This window comes from Athene noctua, chromosome Z, assembly GCF_965140245.1.
Source record: "Athene noctua chromosome Z, bAthNoc1.hap1.1, whole genome shotgun sequence".
Classification (NCBI taxonomy): domain Eukaryota; kingdom Metazoa; phylum Chordata; class Aves; order Strigiformes; family Strigidae; genus Athene; species Athene noctua.
The window spans coordinates 14,004,797-14,021,583 of NC_134077.1; the positions used below are offsets into that span (position 1 = coordinate 14,004,797).

Genomic DNA, 16,787 nt, shown 5'->3' on the forward strand with positions numbered 1-16,787 from the left:
TCCAACCTGTCCTTGAACATTTCCTGTGATGGGGCATCCCCAATTTCTCTGGGCAACCTGTTCCACAGTCTCACCACTCTAATAAAAAAAAGTCTTTCCTGTGTCCAGTCTAAATCTACCCTCTTTCAGTTTAAAACTATTGCCCCTTGTTTTGCCACTACAGGCCCTGGTAGAATATCTTTCTTATAAGTGCCACAATAATGTTTCCCTGGAGCCTTCTCCAGGCTGAACAGCCCCAATTCTCTCAGCCTGTCCTCACAGGAGAGGTGCTCCAGCCCCCTGATCATTTTTGTGGCATCCTCCGGACCTGATCCAACAGGTCCATTACTTTCCTGTGCTGAGGACTCCAGAGCTCAATACAGTACTCCAGATGAGGTCTCACCAGACCAGAGTAGAGGGGGAGAATCACCTCTGTTAACCTACTGGCCACACTCCTTTTGATGCTTAAAGAATAAATAACAGCAATCATGCTTAGTGTTTCACAGCTGGAAGATTTTTTTCCCTCAGACCTGGGTACATCCATTGAGAGGAAAGTGGATGAGAGAACTAGACCATGCTCTCAGGGAAATCAGCATCAAAAATCCCACTAGCCAAGCCCATGAAACATGGTCTCAGTGCACTGGACTTGACCAGGTTTGTCCTAATGAGTCAATAAGCCTGATCCAGCAGGTCCTTAGTTTTGAAGTGGGTAGCATGTTTCAAAGTAAAAGCTCTGTTAATATCTTCATGCTGGCTTCCTGCTCTCTGCCACTAGTCATCCTTGTCGGCATGTTTACATTTCCCCTTGCCTGCGGTCTCTTTATCAGGCAATGGGTTTGTTCTGCGTCTAGTATAAAGTAAGAGAGCGCGGGTTTCACACACAGACGTACTGCACACATGCAGCATGCTCAAGATGACACAGATGAGTACAGTACTGAGCATTTTCGTCTTGTTTCTTCGCACCACTTTTGGGGAAAGTGGTTGCACCTCAGCAGATGGTGATGGTGAGTCATTTCATCTTCATCTTTCCACTCATGTACGAGCTTGAAAAACCTGAGTTAAGAGCTCCGAAATGCAACTGCTGGGTTAAATGACTTAGTGTTTTAGCCTCCAGTCTCTTTCTTTTAGTGCCAGTACCCGAGGCAGATCTGGAGCTTTAATTCAATTCCCAAGTCGATGTCCTTGTAATGTCCAAATTTGTACGAAATTAAGGAGACCATAGCTGTATGCAGAGGGCATGCAAGATCAGACCTGTTAATCCTCTCTCATTGCATCTAGCGTCCATGAGGAGTTATGCCTGGGAGTGAGGAACTGCTTCACTCTTCTGCAGTCCATGGTCACTTTGAGCTGCCATCAGAGAGGGGTGATCTGGCTTCTCTTATTCTGGGCAGTTTCCTCCAAAGAAAATGTTTTAATGTACCTCAAACCTGGCCCAAGCTGTTCCGTTTCAAAAGCCAAGTTGTTTCTCTTTTTCTTTAAATAATTGTATCAGGTATATCTGTGGGATAGTCCGAGTCTCCCTTGTAGCATGACTGAAGCAGCAAGTCAGCCAGGGTGTTCTCACAGCCCATCACTAAAATCATTCATCCCTTACGAAGCAAATAATTATAAATTAATTCAACATTTTAAATTTAGGCTTACTGCAGACTTCATTATCTCATTTGGAGAAGTGAAAATTATTTAGCAGCATCAAAATCATAAATCAAAATGTAAAGAGTAGCAATAAAACCACTGCTTCAGACCACTGTACCTTTTGTTAAAAGGGAGATGAAAAATTGAATTTACAGATTCAGTCACAGATTTGTTAAACTCTTACTTGTCTAATACTAAAGCAACATCAGTAACAGAGCTTGTTGCATTGTGCCTGAAGGACGTGAGCTACTCAGTTAATGGTAGTTTTAGGGCTCCATTGTTCGGGAGTAAAAGAGTTTTTGGTTTTTAGGTAGATAATGGCTGTGTTCCTATGCTATCTCACAGGGAACCTCGTTTTCCCCTGTGTGCCATATATTATAACATGTATGTATGTACACATATATACACAGATAGAATGATAAGATTTTAGTTAGAAGAAAACAGGGAGTGGCTCAGAACTGCATCTAACAACCTTGGTTTTTCTATTTGTCTTTTATTTATACACTGTTTAGATTCAGCTTTGTCAAGCAGCTACAGTGGTGAATAGTCAATGCTGGTGATTTATCAGTGGTGACACTGAAATCTTAATGGCTTCCCAGAAGCAGATATGACCAAGACTTGCTTTGTTTCATCATCAACTTCCAGTAAACTATAATTTGTTTAGACTTAAAGACAAACAGATTCAGATAATCCCCACTGAGCAATTAGCAGCTTTTATGATTTCTTTATGAGTTTCCTGGGTTTGGCCAACAAATTAAACAATCCAGAGTAAAATCACCTGTGATAGATGTTCAGCTTTCAGTCTTCACCTTTCCAACTCACCCTGCCTCCTGGCAGAGTGCCACATGAGCTCACCCCTTCTTATGGGCAGAGGAGGGAGAAGTTCATTGCAGCACTTGCCTTCAATCTCTTCCTCTTTTCTGAGCAGCAGATTGCCTTCCAAGAGCTGTCCCCCAGCCTAAGAGAGTTTGTGGAGATCCCCAAAAGCCCTAACAGAGCTACAAGCAGAGCTAAGAAGGGGCAATCATGAGGCACAGGAGGGCCCACGCAGGGGCAGGAGGAGGCAGCAGGCTGCCGGGTCTCATGGGCAGGACAGCTGTTTTCAATCCTCCTTCTAACCCAGACTTGTATGGTTTGTGTAACCCACATCAAAACTGTTGTGATTAAAATGAGTTCTGCCTGAATCAGATCAGCACTAGAGATTTCGCATTGCTCTGGCCATGGACACAGTCACTTCATTGACACTGGAAATTCAGTCACTGATCCTGCAGGTGCTTAGCAGTGCCTTTAGTTTCACACGCTGTTGTTAATCCCAGTGGCTTCAGAGTTTAAAGCTGAAGCATGTCCATTGTCTCTGCTAACACTCCTCTCTTGGTAAAGGCTCATGAGATTCCTGCTGTGATTTGAACCATCCTGTTTGGTGTTGTCCAAACCTGAGACAATAATTTCTGTGAAGAACTTGTCGTGGCTGTTTTTCTGCCTCTAGAATCACACCATCTCAAACCCTGCCTTGTTTTCAGCAGAGCCAGGGCTCTGCCTTGTCTGAGCTTCTCAAGGAAAAAATGATAATCTTGTAAATTTTTCATTGTGTAAAGAAAGAGTCCTTAGTTGTGTGAGTCATGTTGGAGTCATCAAAACCATTTACGTATCAAACACATTTGTACATGGTAGTTCTGAGGTTTAGAGAAAAAGTGTAAGTTATGTCAGACAAAAAAATTACTGTCAGTCCATAGAGGAGCTGTACCAGAAAAGTGATTTAAATTGCTTACTTAATACCACTGATGAGATTTAATTATCATATATTCTATAATTAGGATATTATTTCCATGCATAAGGAACCATGTAATCACAATGTGAAAGTTCAGTGTCAAAGAGGTAAAACCAACTTTTCTTCCAGTGAGGCACCAAAGGTACACTACACTTATTAAATATTAAATGGCTGTTTGAGCTAAAAGATAAAACCTTTTTCTTTCTTGTCATTTTGCAGTTCAGCTTGATAGATAATTAATAAAATTTCTGTTACTTGTCAGCAAAGCAGTAGCAGACAGCTGAAAGATTTTTTCAGATATGTCATTTATTAATATGATGATTATCAGTTTTGTCTGTTTATGCAAAATCTGGTGTATGTACTTTGCATATACAGAAAGCACCTATCAGCCTCTCTCTCATATAAAGTAAGATCAGTCATCCAAATTCCTAAGTTTTAAAGTTGTCTCGAGGTAGCTATGAATGTAAATAAAACAGTCACCTGGTAGTTGCAAGTAAAGTCAGAGACATAAAATTTGACATATTTGAGCATGTGAACTTTGGGTGTAGCTCTCTATATAAAATAGGGGGGTGGGAGCGGGGGGGTGGGGGGTGTTCCATTTTATGCAGATTCGTTTCAACTTACTTGTTATCCCCTGAATTTTGAATATATGTATATCTATATGCACATTTTACCCACAAATATATATCTTTATGTAATATACATTTCTGTACACGCATGTCTGCACAGATGGCTCAGGACTGTGCTGGTCAAGACTCACCTGTGTGAAACTGCTGCAGGACTTGTTCTAGAGTTGCACTGACCTCTGTGTCTCTCTTGAATGCGATGGTCAAATACAGTAGCTTTGTAAATCACTTGCTTTGTCTGTGTCTCTACTGAACAAGTTATCCCCTCAAAGCAGCAGTGCTGGTGGAAGACACTGCATTTCGTTGTTCTTCAAGGAGACCTGAGGTCCTCTTGGGTGAGAAGGGAAGACCAGTAATTTCTTCTTAGCACTGGTTGCCCATGGTGGCAAAAGGCCACTAACTCTTAGCTTGGGGGATAGATCTGTCTCTGTGTTCTGGATTAGTGCGGCATCAGATACTCCGGTCTCTCCTGCTCCCCACCACGGGTGCTGGTGGCAGCAGCCCCATTCCTAACCCCTGCCCAGACTGCTTTTGCATTTTTCTTTGCATTCCTGACCCAAGTTCTTCTCTTACTCAAAGGTAAGATTGACTGACTCCAGATACACCTCAACTCCAAGGTCAGGAGGAAGCACTGTTGATAGTGACCCTGTGGGGTGACGTATTTAAATTACATTTTAAAGCAATAAAAATACTCTCCCCTGATTTCTCCCTGCTGTCATACCATGGCCATTTTGGATCTTCAGATATGCTCCATGCCAGACAATGTCTGGGTCTCCCTGTCCTCTGTCAGGGTTGTCCAGGGATCACAGGACATCACCAGGAGAACTATGAATCACAGTATCCAAGTAGCTGGTCACCCCTCAGTAATCCAATTCACGTGGGTGACAGCAAAGATGACCATCATTTTCTCTGGGAGGGATTTTCCATTAGAAATGTTTCCATGGACATTTCCCCACACTGAGTGTGAGTGTGAGTCAGAGTCACTGATATCCCTGGATCAGCCAAGGTCTTACTGTGGCAGGTGCCTTGCATGGCAAAGGCATGTCTGAGGAGTGGGTAGGAGAGGACCAAGCAGGGGATCAGGAATAGTCCCTGGATACGGGAAAGAGGGTTACGTATCATTATAGCTACCCCTATTCACCAGCAAAAGAAAGTAGAGGCATTCCTGCCCTGAGGATCCACTCAGGGGGTCATGGCAATAATCCTTTCCCTGTCTGCTTGGCTACAGCGGGTGAGATTTCATGAAATGAAGCTGAACTGACAGTTTCCACTGGTGAGGACGCCTCTCAGAAGCATCAGTTTTTGCTTCACTGACCTCATACCTGCCAAGTGTACTCAAATCGTGATTGTTTTATTAGTCATCGAAGCAAATTTGCAGGAAGCCATGCATTCTGACAGAAAGTCAGAGCTTTCCCTCCTGAGCCCAAATTTGTGACATTTCAGAAAATTTTGCAGTACAATCAAAATGGGGCTTAATTGCTTCATGACACCATAATATTCTTGCTTTCCTAAAACCACCCCTATCATTTTCCAGTCTTCTCAGGAAACTGGTCAGGCCAGACCTTCACAGCACAGGCAGGGACAGAGCAGGAGCAGCAGGGTGCTGCTTGGGCACTCTCCTCTCTCTGCAGCATGGCTGGTCTTGATGTAGGTGCAGCAATAGCAACTGCCGAGAATGCATCCTCAACTGTGGGTCTGACACTTCAGAGCTACAAGGTGTTTGATGTACTTTCTGGCTGTCCTGAGCTGAAATTCCTATACAAATAACTCCTGTTGAATCTAGCCCTTGCTCCTGAGCAGATGTTAGCCTTGAGCAGCAGACCTGGACGCCTCTGGCAGTAAGCGTTTGGAGTATACCTCCCAGTGCGTGTTTCTGTTCCATTTATTTTCAAGAGTGTTTTGGACCTTGATTTGAATATTCTGCTTTTCAAGAGGCATCATGAACATGTCTTGCTCCCCTCCGTGTGCCCAAGGATAGCAGCATTTTGTGGTTTCGAGTAGAAACACCTGTTCGAGAAAGTTCTGAGATGATTTTCAGATGGAGTAGGTCTTGCTTTATCTTGGTGTAAAGTTTATCTGTAACTTTTAAAATGAGAATTCCCCTGTCCCTGGCTCAAACTTAGGATGAATTAATCTGCAGAGCGGACAACATATTTTCTCTGGTTTGCACTTGACAGTAGGACTTTTTCATAGAGATTTCCAGGTTGACATCAGCAAACCTCTTTGCTCATGATTAATAGAAAAGAACGGACATAGGGGGTCTCATCTGACCAAACCACCCGTGACACTATGTGTTCACAGACCGATGATACAGAATGTACCTTCATGTATGGTAAGTGGGTGGGCTTCACTGGCATGCAGACATAGAGACCTTGAAAGGTGAGAGTGGCTTTTAATTTCATTTTGAACAAGCTTTCTTTGCTTCTTACAAAACGGGTGGGTTGATCCTCTTCCTTTCAGGCAACCATGTAAGGAAACAAGCTCCTATACAATGGAGCTGCAAATGGAATACACTCAGGTTTGCCTCAGTAACATCCTCTGGATCTCTCCTTAGGGACTTTTGTAGATGATGAACCAGACAACTTCGACATTGATTGCTACAGCCAGCTGGAATTTAAGGATTCCTACAGCAGCCTGACCTGCAGTTTTACTGAGCTGCCTCCTCACAACACTAACTATACCCTGGCTCTGTGGTAAGTGCTGTCAGCCCATCCTTTAGTAAACTTCTGGGAAGAGAAATGCTAAGCACCAGTGAGTCATGTTGCCATATGCTGGGAAACAGGAGCAACACAGCTAGACAAAATTCTGCTTCAGAGTGTTTTACAGAGTTTGAATACTACATTCGGCAAAGAAGAAGAGCTTACTGAAATGAAACATAACTCCCTAATAAGAAAAAATGTCAGCTGGAAGAGTCTGTAAAGGACATTATAACATCTCAATGTTCCTGATCTTGCCTCTGTTTCTCTGGAACACCTGTAATTACAGATGGTAGCCCAGCATGAACAGAGATCATTTTTCCTTTAAATTAAATGATATTTAAAGACTCCAAACATAGCTTTTATTAAGTGAAAAGTAAAAATGTTTTTAAAGAGGCAGATCCTCTCCACCGAAAATTCTTTGACAAGAAGGATGATTTTCCCCTGCAGGGAAAATGCCTTTATCTAGATCAAGACAAAAATTAAGCAATTGTCTTTGCATACACAGACATGCAGAAAACACACTAGAATGAGTATACAAAAACCCAACAGTTACTAAACATATTGGTCATCTTCACTTCTCATCAAAGCCTTGGAATTCTTTTCCACATTTTTCCTAACTGATACACTTCATTGAAGAAGCTCAGACTTTGTGTCTTTATCATACTTCCGCTTTTCCCTTTGCCTGCTTTTACTGAAACTGAAAATTTCACAGCGGCCAGCAAAAGTAGATTTTTTTTTAATCTTGTTATTCTAATCACTACTTAATTTTTTCCACCTATTTTATTAGGATTTTTCTATTTTAATGGGATTTATTCTGGATTTTGACTGAAATTTTATGACAGTCCTCAAACACAGGAGTCACACAGGTGGAGTAACAAACAGATACATTTCCACCTCTGAAAATGTGCTGTATGACTCCTTCATGACCTGGCTGACTCTTGACCCTGTATTTGCTACCACTTCAGTCAATAAAAAATTTCTCTTAATCTTCAGTGAACATCCAAATCTATTGCCCTGTGTTTAAAGGTGGCAGTGATGAGATCATTTTTAAAGATATAAAGGTTTCTAACACATGCATCTACAGCTTAATAATTGCTTTTTTTTTTTTCTTGGAGGGCTCCAGGACTCTTGCTGTGATTCTCACCACTTGATTATTGTGTTCAAAGACCATGAGGAAAAACATTTTCAACCTTTTAAACTCCTTATTTGCATGGCGGTTTTTCTTATTTCACATGGAATTTTACTTCATTTAATGTGAAATGAGCAACCGGGATTCATTCCTTACTATGCTATAGTACAACCAAGAAGAAATTAACATTGTGTCACTTTTATCAACAGTACCAAGGAAGATGGCAATTACATGTGTTTCAATATGGAGAAACGGGAAGGTGTCTATTTCTTACAATTCACTGATATACTCTCAAATAAAGATATTTGCATGGATTCTGAGACAAAGAGAAGGGTCTGTAGGAGTCTGGTTGTAACTGACATTGGTAAGACATGACATTTTTGATATTTTTAATATATAGGGATTACTGGGGAAAAAAATGCCCCAGTGCAATGCCTAAGTGTCAGTCTTGGTGAAATAGAGGCAGTATAAAATAGTGTCCTGGCATGGCACACGTAGTCTAGATTGGGGTGTTGGCAGAATGTGGTGTTCCCCTTGCTTCAAAGCCAAACATGATTAACCTCCATTCAAAATGTGCAGCTGAATTCTGGTTTATTTCAACAGTCTGCCCAGACCCTGACATATACTAAATCATGCACATGGGTGAAGCAGCTGTTGATGAACTCTCAAGCAGGGGCATTTTGTTCATCTCTTACTAGGACTGCACAGTGTCAGGGCTGACCATCCCAAGTCTAGAGTAAGCTCAGTAGCACAGGGACCGCAAGATTGCAAGATCTCACTTTTTCACATCTTGCTTCTTGGTGGAGCCTGTTGTCCGAATGCAGTGCTGAGGCATCCTGCAGCACAGGAGGGACACTGAGAGCCCATGAATGTGTTTGTCAAAGCCACGTTGGGGACCTGCCTAAGTGAAGAAATAAGGAACTCAGGGGAAGAGGGGCTACTTAGGACTTCTCCCTCTTGGGGGCTGGTCTCATTCACAGGCTGCAGAGAAGCCCGTGTAGGGCAGCTTGGTTCTGCTCTGGTACCACCTTGCTTTGCCTTTCTTTGGCAACAGGTGCTGCAGCATCCCTCTTACAAAACATTTCTGCCTCAGTCCAGTAGTTTTGTAACAATCTTACACTACCTCTCAGTTTATAGACCAGCCTGGACCATCTCTGATGGTCTCTCCTCTAGAAACCGTGGTTTCTGCAGGGATGGATTAAGTATCTGGGGGTTGCAAGAGTGTGCATATTTTCTGGCTCTATGCATTTTCCTGAGAGGAGGGAGGTGTGGGCTCTCTGTTCCTGTGAGAGCTGATGCACTTTACATGACTCATTCAAGAAGCCTCAGTGACACAGACACAGGTCACTGCAGACATCCAGCTCAGGCACAGCTTGCGGAGAGTCCCAAGGGCTGCATTTTGGACATGAGGTACATCTATAGATGGTCATCTGACACAGTCTCTGGCAGCAGGTCAGCCGTGGGTTCGTAAAAAAGGCCTGGAACCACAGCCCCCTCTGCTATAGCTGACAGTATCATACTTTATCCTTTCCTCTGTTCCACTGCCTTGATGGCTACCAGTCACTGTAGCTGTACCAGGATTTCTCCCCAGTGCCTTCCTCCCAGAGCAGGAATGGGTTTTGCCACAGGGTCTCCATCTCAGAGCACTGGTTAGAGGGACTGAATTTTAGGTCTTCAAGGAGTGCTACTGCAGGCATGGACATGCTCAGGAATTGCTTTCCAAGACTAAATGTCACATCCCCAGGAAGCGCCATCTCTGCTGGTCATACTGTTGCTTCAGCAGGTCAAAACCAAGCTCCTCTCAGGACCAAGGTATAAGGATGAACTGGGGCTCAGCATGAGACTGGCCCAGCTCAGGCTAGCCCTTTTCCAAGATAGGTCACCATGCAGGGCATGTAACTTGAAGTGGAATTCTTTTTTACTTTTAAAAACCTGTTTATTTTGTAGTAACATTATTCTATTCCTGTTATATCCTGGTTTGTTATCATTTGCAGTTAAGCCTGAAGTACCATTTGATATAAACATCACATACCAAAAGGAGGCAAATGAATATCTTATTCATTATAGTACACCACATTCATGGAAGAAATACTTAAAGGACAAATTAATACACCAAATAGCCTATCAGAAAGAAGAAGGTACTTGGAAGGTAAGTCATGATATATTAGTGAGCTTACACTAATTTCTAAAATTGAACATTAGCAGAAATACCTCTACCATGTAAAACCCCTCAAATCTGCATTTCTACAATTCTACAGCTGAAAACTTGGAAAAGTGTAATATTTGGCATTTGAAAATTTCATCAGTCAAAACAGTTCCAGACCAACAGCATCTATGTCTGTTAGACACTCCTCTGGGCTAACGAAGTTTCATTCCTTTGGGCTTTGCAGTGGGAAGAGAAGACATAACATAATGAACATCCTAGAGTGTTTGGGTGGCTTGCTCTTTGCTAGTATGGTTTTGCTCTTATTTTCTGAGCTTATCAGTCAGTAAATCGTATGACCCTTTTTCTTACTCAACAACAGTTTCTTTGTGTCCCTTTTTCACTGAGCCTCTCCAGGCTTTCGGTGTAGCCCTGCAGCTCTCCCACCCTTGGACCATGTTTTGGGCTGCAGCTGCCTGTGAACTGAAACTGGTTTGGGCTGCCCAGCTGCTGGGACCTCTGTGTCCTGTCACACAATCAGCCGTGCAAACGCTAGTCCAGATGGGGGGTGTTTGAAAGCATGGACTATACCTGCTTTTTACAGAAGGAACACAGGAGAACTGTAACTAGGGAAGGAAAAGGATTCAGGCAACAAAATACATTGACATGAAGAGCTGCACGGTGGGATTTCAGCTTCTTTCCTGCAGCTGCTCCTTCAGAAGTTGTCCTTTTATGCCACACAAATGTATTCTTTCCACTCTCCCTTCTAAACCTTCTCAGGGAAGCATACATTTACCACTGCACTGTCAACAGTAGCAAATCACAGTTAACACTTAAAGCTGTTTTCCAGACAGCTTTTACCCAGCATTAGTCTCTGTTCTCAATACTGTCTGGACTAACTTTCTGTTAAACTAGACTGATGTCATGATGACCACAAGTATAATAACCACAGACAAGCAGCAAGCAACACAGTGCTGCAGGGATGCACATGATCACGCATATGTTGCTGAAACTCAAAGATATTTTTGTCCTATCTTACAGAAAAATAATTGGATTTTTTTGTGTGTGTGTTTAGACAATAGAGACACCATATCTTCAGGTTAAATTACTGGGAAAAAACCTCGAAAGTGATGCATCGTATGAGGTGAAAGTACGTTCACAGCCCAACGGAGATTATTTTAAGGGCATGTGGAGTGAATGGAGCACTTCCAAGAGCTTCAGGACCGCCAAGGAGCAGCGCTCCACAGACAGCTGTAAGGGCAGAAATCACTTTGGTCCACCTGGAAGAGAGCAGAGCTAGGGGTCCTAGGGTCACTGGCCAGCCCTGGTGGCAGTGGTGATGAGAGCATGGGGAGGGGAGAGCCCACAGCCACAGCAGGGTCAGCCCTCACAGGCACCAGGCACCCCAGAGGACATGACTCAGAAAGTGGCTGTATCACTCCGGTCTGGGCCTGAGTCTCCATGTGAAGTTAAATCTCACTCAGGGATGATAAGATCAGATGCTGTAAAGGCATGTGTGGGGTGTAAAGGGAGGTGAAGACTGACTCAATCCTGCTTGCTCTCTGCTGGTATGCAGGGAGAAGGAACAGCTTGCATTGAGCATTTTAGGTAAGGCACATAGGGTGGTAAAACATGACCCGTTTCAGTGCCCTGGTTCTGTATGCAAACATGGCACTTCAATCACAAATACAATATGGGACAAAACCTTATTATAGCACTTGTAAACATGAATAACGCTTCTGGTCCTTTGGGTCCCTTCAGTCCCCAGGGGCACCTCAACATTACATGTGTTCAAAGTCACTTCAGTGCTGCTTTATGGATGCTTGGAGCTCAGCCAGGTGTTGATGCTCTGGCAGCCTACCTCTTCCCTCCTTCAGGGATGCAGAGGAAATGCACCACCGCACCAGTTCAATGACAGGAAAGTGCAATGCTTGGCATTAATTCCTAATTTATTGTCTGAAGAGATGTTACAGTTACAGTGGCTTAAAGTGACACATTTACATGCATTGGCTGATCTTCTTTGTTTTTCTTTAGATAACAGCATGGTTGTGGTAATACTCTCCATCCTGGGATTCATGCTGTCCATTGTCATGATTGTCCTGGTCATAACTTTTTGGGAAAACAGGTAATCTAAGTCTCTTTGTGTCAGAAAAAGTGTTGGTAGCCAATCCTGTTCTGACATTCTTATTGCTTTCCCTGTTATACTTGTGAACTATTCTCCTTCCATCTCTGGACCTCTATCTCAAGCAAAAGGCAGACAAAGAGTAGAAGTGGGCAGAATAAGAGAGGGTGTTGGCGGGCAGAGGGCGACCTGCCACTTTGAGCAGACTTCAGTCTTGGGCTTGAAACACGACACAGAGTTGGTGTCTCACTGGAGGCAAATTTGACTCAAAAGCCTCAAGCAAGATCCAGAAAAGAAAGCCACCTGTGGGTTTTAGTGAAGTCTCAAGAGGTGTGGAAATTGTATACCAGGGAGACTGCCTCTTTCCCTGTCATAGGCTGAGTCAGCAGAGTGTTTGCTCTGCAGTGCCTTAAGGTGACGTCAGTGACCAGCACAGCCTCCAGCCATCCATGTGGTGAAACCAGGCTCTACATCCTCCACCAAAGCAGTCACGGCAGAAGTGGGACTGGAGATACATTCATTACACAGGCAGTCCTTTGTCTGCATTGGGTTTTTTTCATATATTGGCTACAAAGGAGTAGATAGATAGCTGTAAATATATATTTTAAATATGTGGCTATATATGCTTGTAGAGAAGATAGTTGACAAATTTAAGAAATTGGACAGATATGTAGACAATCTGGTGAAACCAGAATCTGAAGTGAAAAAGTCCCAAGTTTAACCATACGAGATGAACCCTTCCCAAGGCAGAAAACCTTGTGCTCTTCGGTGGCATGCAGAGCAGCCTGTCCATGACATCCACCTCTACTGACATCAAGGGAGGTGGCTGCATGCAAACTACGTTTTGGGAACAACACTTGAGCTGTTCTAACTCCTGAATTACACACAGGGATTGCTGTAAATGTGCTGGGTGGCCCCGTCAAACCATGCCAAGAACAATTTTAATAATTAATAGTTTTATACACTGGAGTTATCTGCCGGGGAATGCTCCTTGGTGCTGTTTTATTTGCAAGTATAGCTGTAGCTTGAGATTTCTGGCTGTTTCTTTTTACTGTTGTTGAGCACCTGTAATTCTCTTACTTTGGTAGCTCTATTTATGTAAAACTGCTGAAAAACTGGCTTTTAGATGGTGACACTTTCTGAACCCAGAGATTTCCCTTTTAAAAAGATTTATATATGTATGTATATACATCCACATATACAGACACACATACAAAATAAAATATATATTCATATACATCTATAGTTATATTTATATCACTGCAACATTGAATATCAGTCAGGCAGTATTCTCTAGATGCATTATAGCTGAGTGTTTCTAGCAGCACAAAGAAAGAACTTTGTTAATTTAGGCAGTAAAAATGAGACCTGTGGAACAAGGCTACAATACAGATATCTGAAACACAGATAGCTGGCCAAGGAGTAGAACAATATGCAGTTTTTTAACTTATATAAATATGCAGAAGCAAATATCAGCAAATTTGCACTTTAACCACGGCATCTTTTTGCCCTTGCAGAAATTGGTTTCACCATGCAAAACCCCGTTAACACAGCTAGATGCAAATTAGGTCTTTGTCAGCATGATTTGTTGCTTTTCAAGTACTTGGTGATGTGTCTTCCTTTAACAATTTGTGCACTCAAAAGAACAATTAGTACTCAGTGACCTTTATAACACCTGTCCTCCTGTCTTTGTTCTGTTCTGAGACTTCTCTGTCATTATTCTGGGCAATGCAAGCCAGCCCTAAGGCTTTGTGAGAATTAGTACAAAGGATACAATATGAACCTCTGACATCTTGACTGTCCCTCTTTTATTGTTGTTGAACCCCTTTTTGTCTACTGTTTCTGTTTCAGGATCAAGCCTGCTGTATGGCCAAACCTTCCTGATCATAAAAAAACACTGGAGCAACTATGTAAGAAGCCAAAAAATGTATGTACTTCCGCTGTTGTTTTCACCTGCATATAGACTATTGGGAAGAAAACACTTATGAGATACAGTATGTGCATTTGCTGCATGGACTGGGACATCCTTCAGAAATTACTTCTACATTTCACTGAAGAGAGCCCACATTTGCCCAGGCAGATGCTAGTCAAGGGTATGGAAATAACAGATAATTCAACTAGTGCCTGGTCTTTGACCTGTGCACTGTAACTACAGAGGGCTGGAGAATTTGATACATGAAGAAAGATTGAAGGAACTGAATTAGTTACAGGAAAGAGGAAGCTTGGGGTGGTGACTACTAATCACAACCTTCCAATACCTAAAGTGTAGGTAGAGAGATGGTGGAGGTGCTCTTGACGCAAGGCTGCATGGTGACAGCACCAGAGGCCAAAGGCACATGTTTCTTCAGGGATATAAGATATAAAAGTGTCCATGAGAACAACAAAAGCAATGTAGGTTTCCCAGATAAGAGGTAGGTTCTCCTTTGATAGAAATGTTCAAGGCTTGGCTTGATAGGGCTCTGGATAACCCAATCCAGGCCCTGCCTCTGGTGGAAGGTTGAACCAGTTGGACTCCAGAGGTCCTTTCCAACCAAGCTGCTTCAGTGATTCTACAAAACTGTGATGGCGGGCCTGGATGGGGACCCTCTGCAAACATCACTGGTGCCAGCTTACACAGCCAGCAGAATTGCTCATACACCATACAGTGTAAGAACTGCTCTGCCAGATAAAAGCCAGATGGACAATGTTACAAATAATGTGTGGGTGTGGGATTAACCCATTGCCTTAACTATGTGTCTAGTGTATTTTTTCACTAAAAAACTCATCAGTGCTGTTCTCTCCAGTTAATACATTATTAGCACGTTCTTAATTTAATAAGAGGTCTAAGATGACTCTACCACCCCCCATGCTCCCCAGTACAAGGATTCCTAATGTCTTTCAGGAAGTCATGGCAATATTTTACTTCCCTCACTGCTAAATTAGGAAGGTAAAACTGAAAGGAACCGCCTGGGTTGGTATACTCATTCCTGTGAAATAGCAGGCATGCAATAGTCGCGTGTCTCAGAAAAGTCTCTGAAACACCAGCTCCCACCACATCGTCTAACACATGAAAGGCTCTTCGGTGGCACTGTCTGCAGGAAGCCACTGAATAGATTCAGACTAATATGGCAAAGGATTTTAAGACATGTGATAATTTATTCTTTGTTAACCAATTGTTCAGCCTGCTAAGGGTTACTTTCAGAGTTAAAGAAATAATAAATACCCTTATAATATCTAATGAGTTATCAAAGTACCTTTTCTCTTCAGCTAATACCCACTGTTAACTGACCATGCTGTTTCTTTGCCATGCAGAATTTTGATATAAGCTTTAACCCAGAGAGTTTTGGTTATGTTCATATCCATAAAGTGGATGGCATTCGAGCAAAAGTTGAACTGGAAAATTTTCTGCAGCCATCAACTGCTCTAGAGATGAACCTCACAGAAAAAATTAGGAGTGGATCAGACCTGAAGATGAACCTTGCAATGACAGACAAAAGCAACCAAAACCTGTCTGTGACTTATGGAGGAATCTGGCCAGCTGAAGCCCTGCACAGACTCCTGAGCACCAACCAGTTTGCAGTCACCAAAGGAAACTGCAGTTCTAGCACATATGAGGTTTGCCACAGCAACAGGGTGCCCCTGTGTGATGATGGTTTCAACCTTTCCTCTGCTCCTTTCCCGGATCCCTCTGGCCAGCCTGGACCAGAGTCCCTAAATGATGACACCATATCCCAGATGCTGCCTACCAGTGAAATGAGGTCACCAAACAATGAGGAAGCCTATGTCACAATGTCTAGCTTCTATAAAATTCTGTAAATCTCACAGGAATGAGAGCATACATTTTTTTCTCTAACACAGGCAGGACATTGACGTTTTCTGTTTTGTTTTCCTGCATCCTGTGAGTTCTCACTTCTGCAACATACCCTGTTCACAGTGCAATGCCATACTGGCAAGGAAGTGGGTTCTCCCACATTGATAAGTGGCCTAACATCATCTCTCAGTATGCTGGTAACAATCTCCATTGCAGCATAAATTAAATTTAATTCAACTTGACTTTTATCTTCAGATCTGATTAATCCATAGCAATGACATTGCAATCCTAGGTGAGAATCCTAGCATGTCTCATGAAAGTTAATGAACTCTTCTGTTTACCTCTTGGTTGCAGAGTTAAACTCTTATTAAAGCCCAAGCTAGAAATATGGCAAGAAATTAAAGTTACATAGAATCCAATCTCTCAAACAGTGGTAGGTCAAAAGTAACTCCTCTGCAATCAGTGAAAGCTCACAAGTTTGAAAAATGCTAATAAATGAGAGTTCCTATCCAGCATTAGTCACCTGGGTACTCATTCAAGAGCTTGATCAACTCAAAGAGAGTTTACTGAGCCACCAGGAAAAAGCGCATATGGACTACTTTAGGAAGATGTTTCCTCAGACTACTTTTTTTTTTTTTTTTTTTTTTTTGAGAGGGAGAGATTGAAACAAAACAAAAGCCTACATGCCACTTCTTTTTGCTGTTGGTAAAGATCTGTCCCAGAGACAATTTTAGGATCCACAGGTACTGCTGCTAGTGCTATATGTTAAAGATCTTAAATATTTAATGTACTAGCAATGTTTAGCTAGGAAAACAAAACAAAATCAATGAAAAACAAAGTCCCATCTCTTCCTATAAACTGTAAAATGCAAGATGCTGTCTTTCTCTGCAGCTCTTGCT

General features: G+C 42.5%; 1 protein-coding gene across 1 annotated transcript; it reads left to right on the forward strand.

Annotated features, from left to right (window-relative positions):
- The first annotated feature begins 883 nt into the window (after positions 1-883).
- IL7R (interleukin 7 receptor) lies at positions 884-15,893 on the forward strand. Its single transcript, XM_074931513.1, has 8 exons — positions 884-983; positions 6,560-6,698; positions 8,043-8,197; positions 9,828-9,982; positions 11,052-11,229; positions 12,011-12,101; positions 13,950-14,025; positions 15,390-15,893. The coding sequence occupies exons 1-8, from the start codon at positions 884-886 to the stop codon at positions 15,891-15,893; spliced, it is 1,398 nt and encodes a 465-aa protein (XP_074787614.1).
- The last annotated feature ends 894 nt before the right edge of the window (positions 15,894-16,787 follow it).

Excerpts from the sequence above, each read along its gene's own strand:
- IL7R (XM_074931513.1), top strand. The coding sequence starts at position 884 with ATGCTCAAGATGACACAGATGAGTACAGTACTGAGCATTTTCGTCTTG. Across the intron at positions 8,198-9,827 it reads TCTGGTTGTAACTGACATTG|TTAAGCCTGAAGTACCATTT; the intron begins GTAAGACATGAC and ends TATCATTTGCAG. Across the intron at positions 9,983-11,051 it reads AAGAAGAAGGTACTTGGAAG|ACAATAGAGACACCATATCT; the intron begins GTAAGTCATGAT and ends GTGTGTGTTTAG.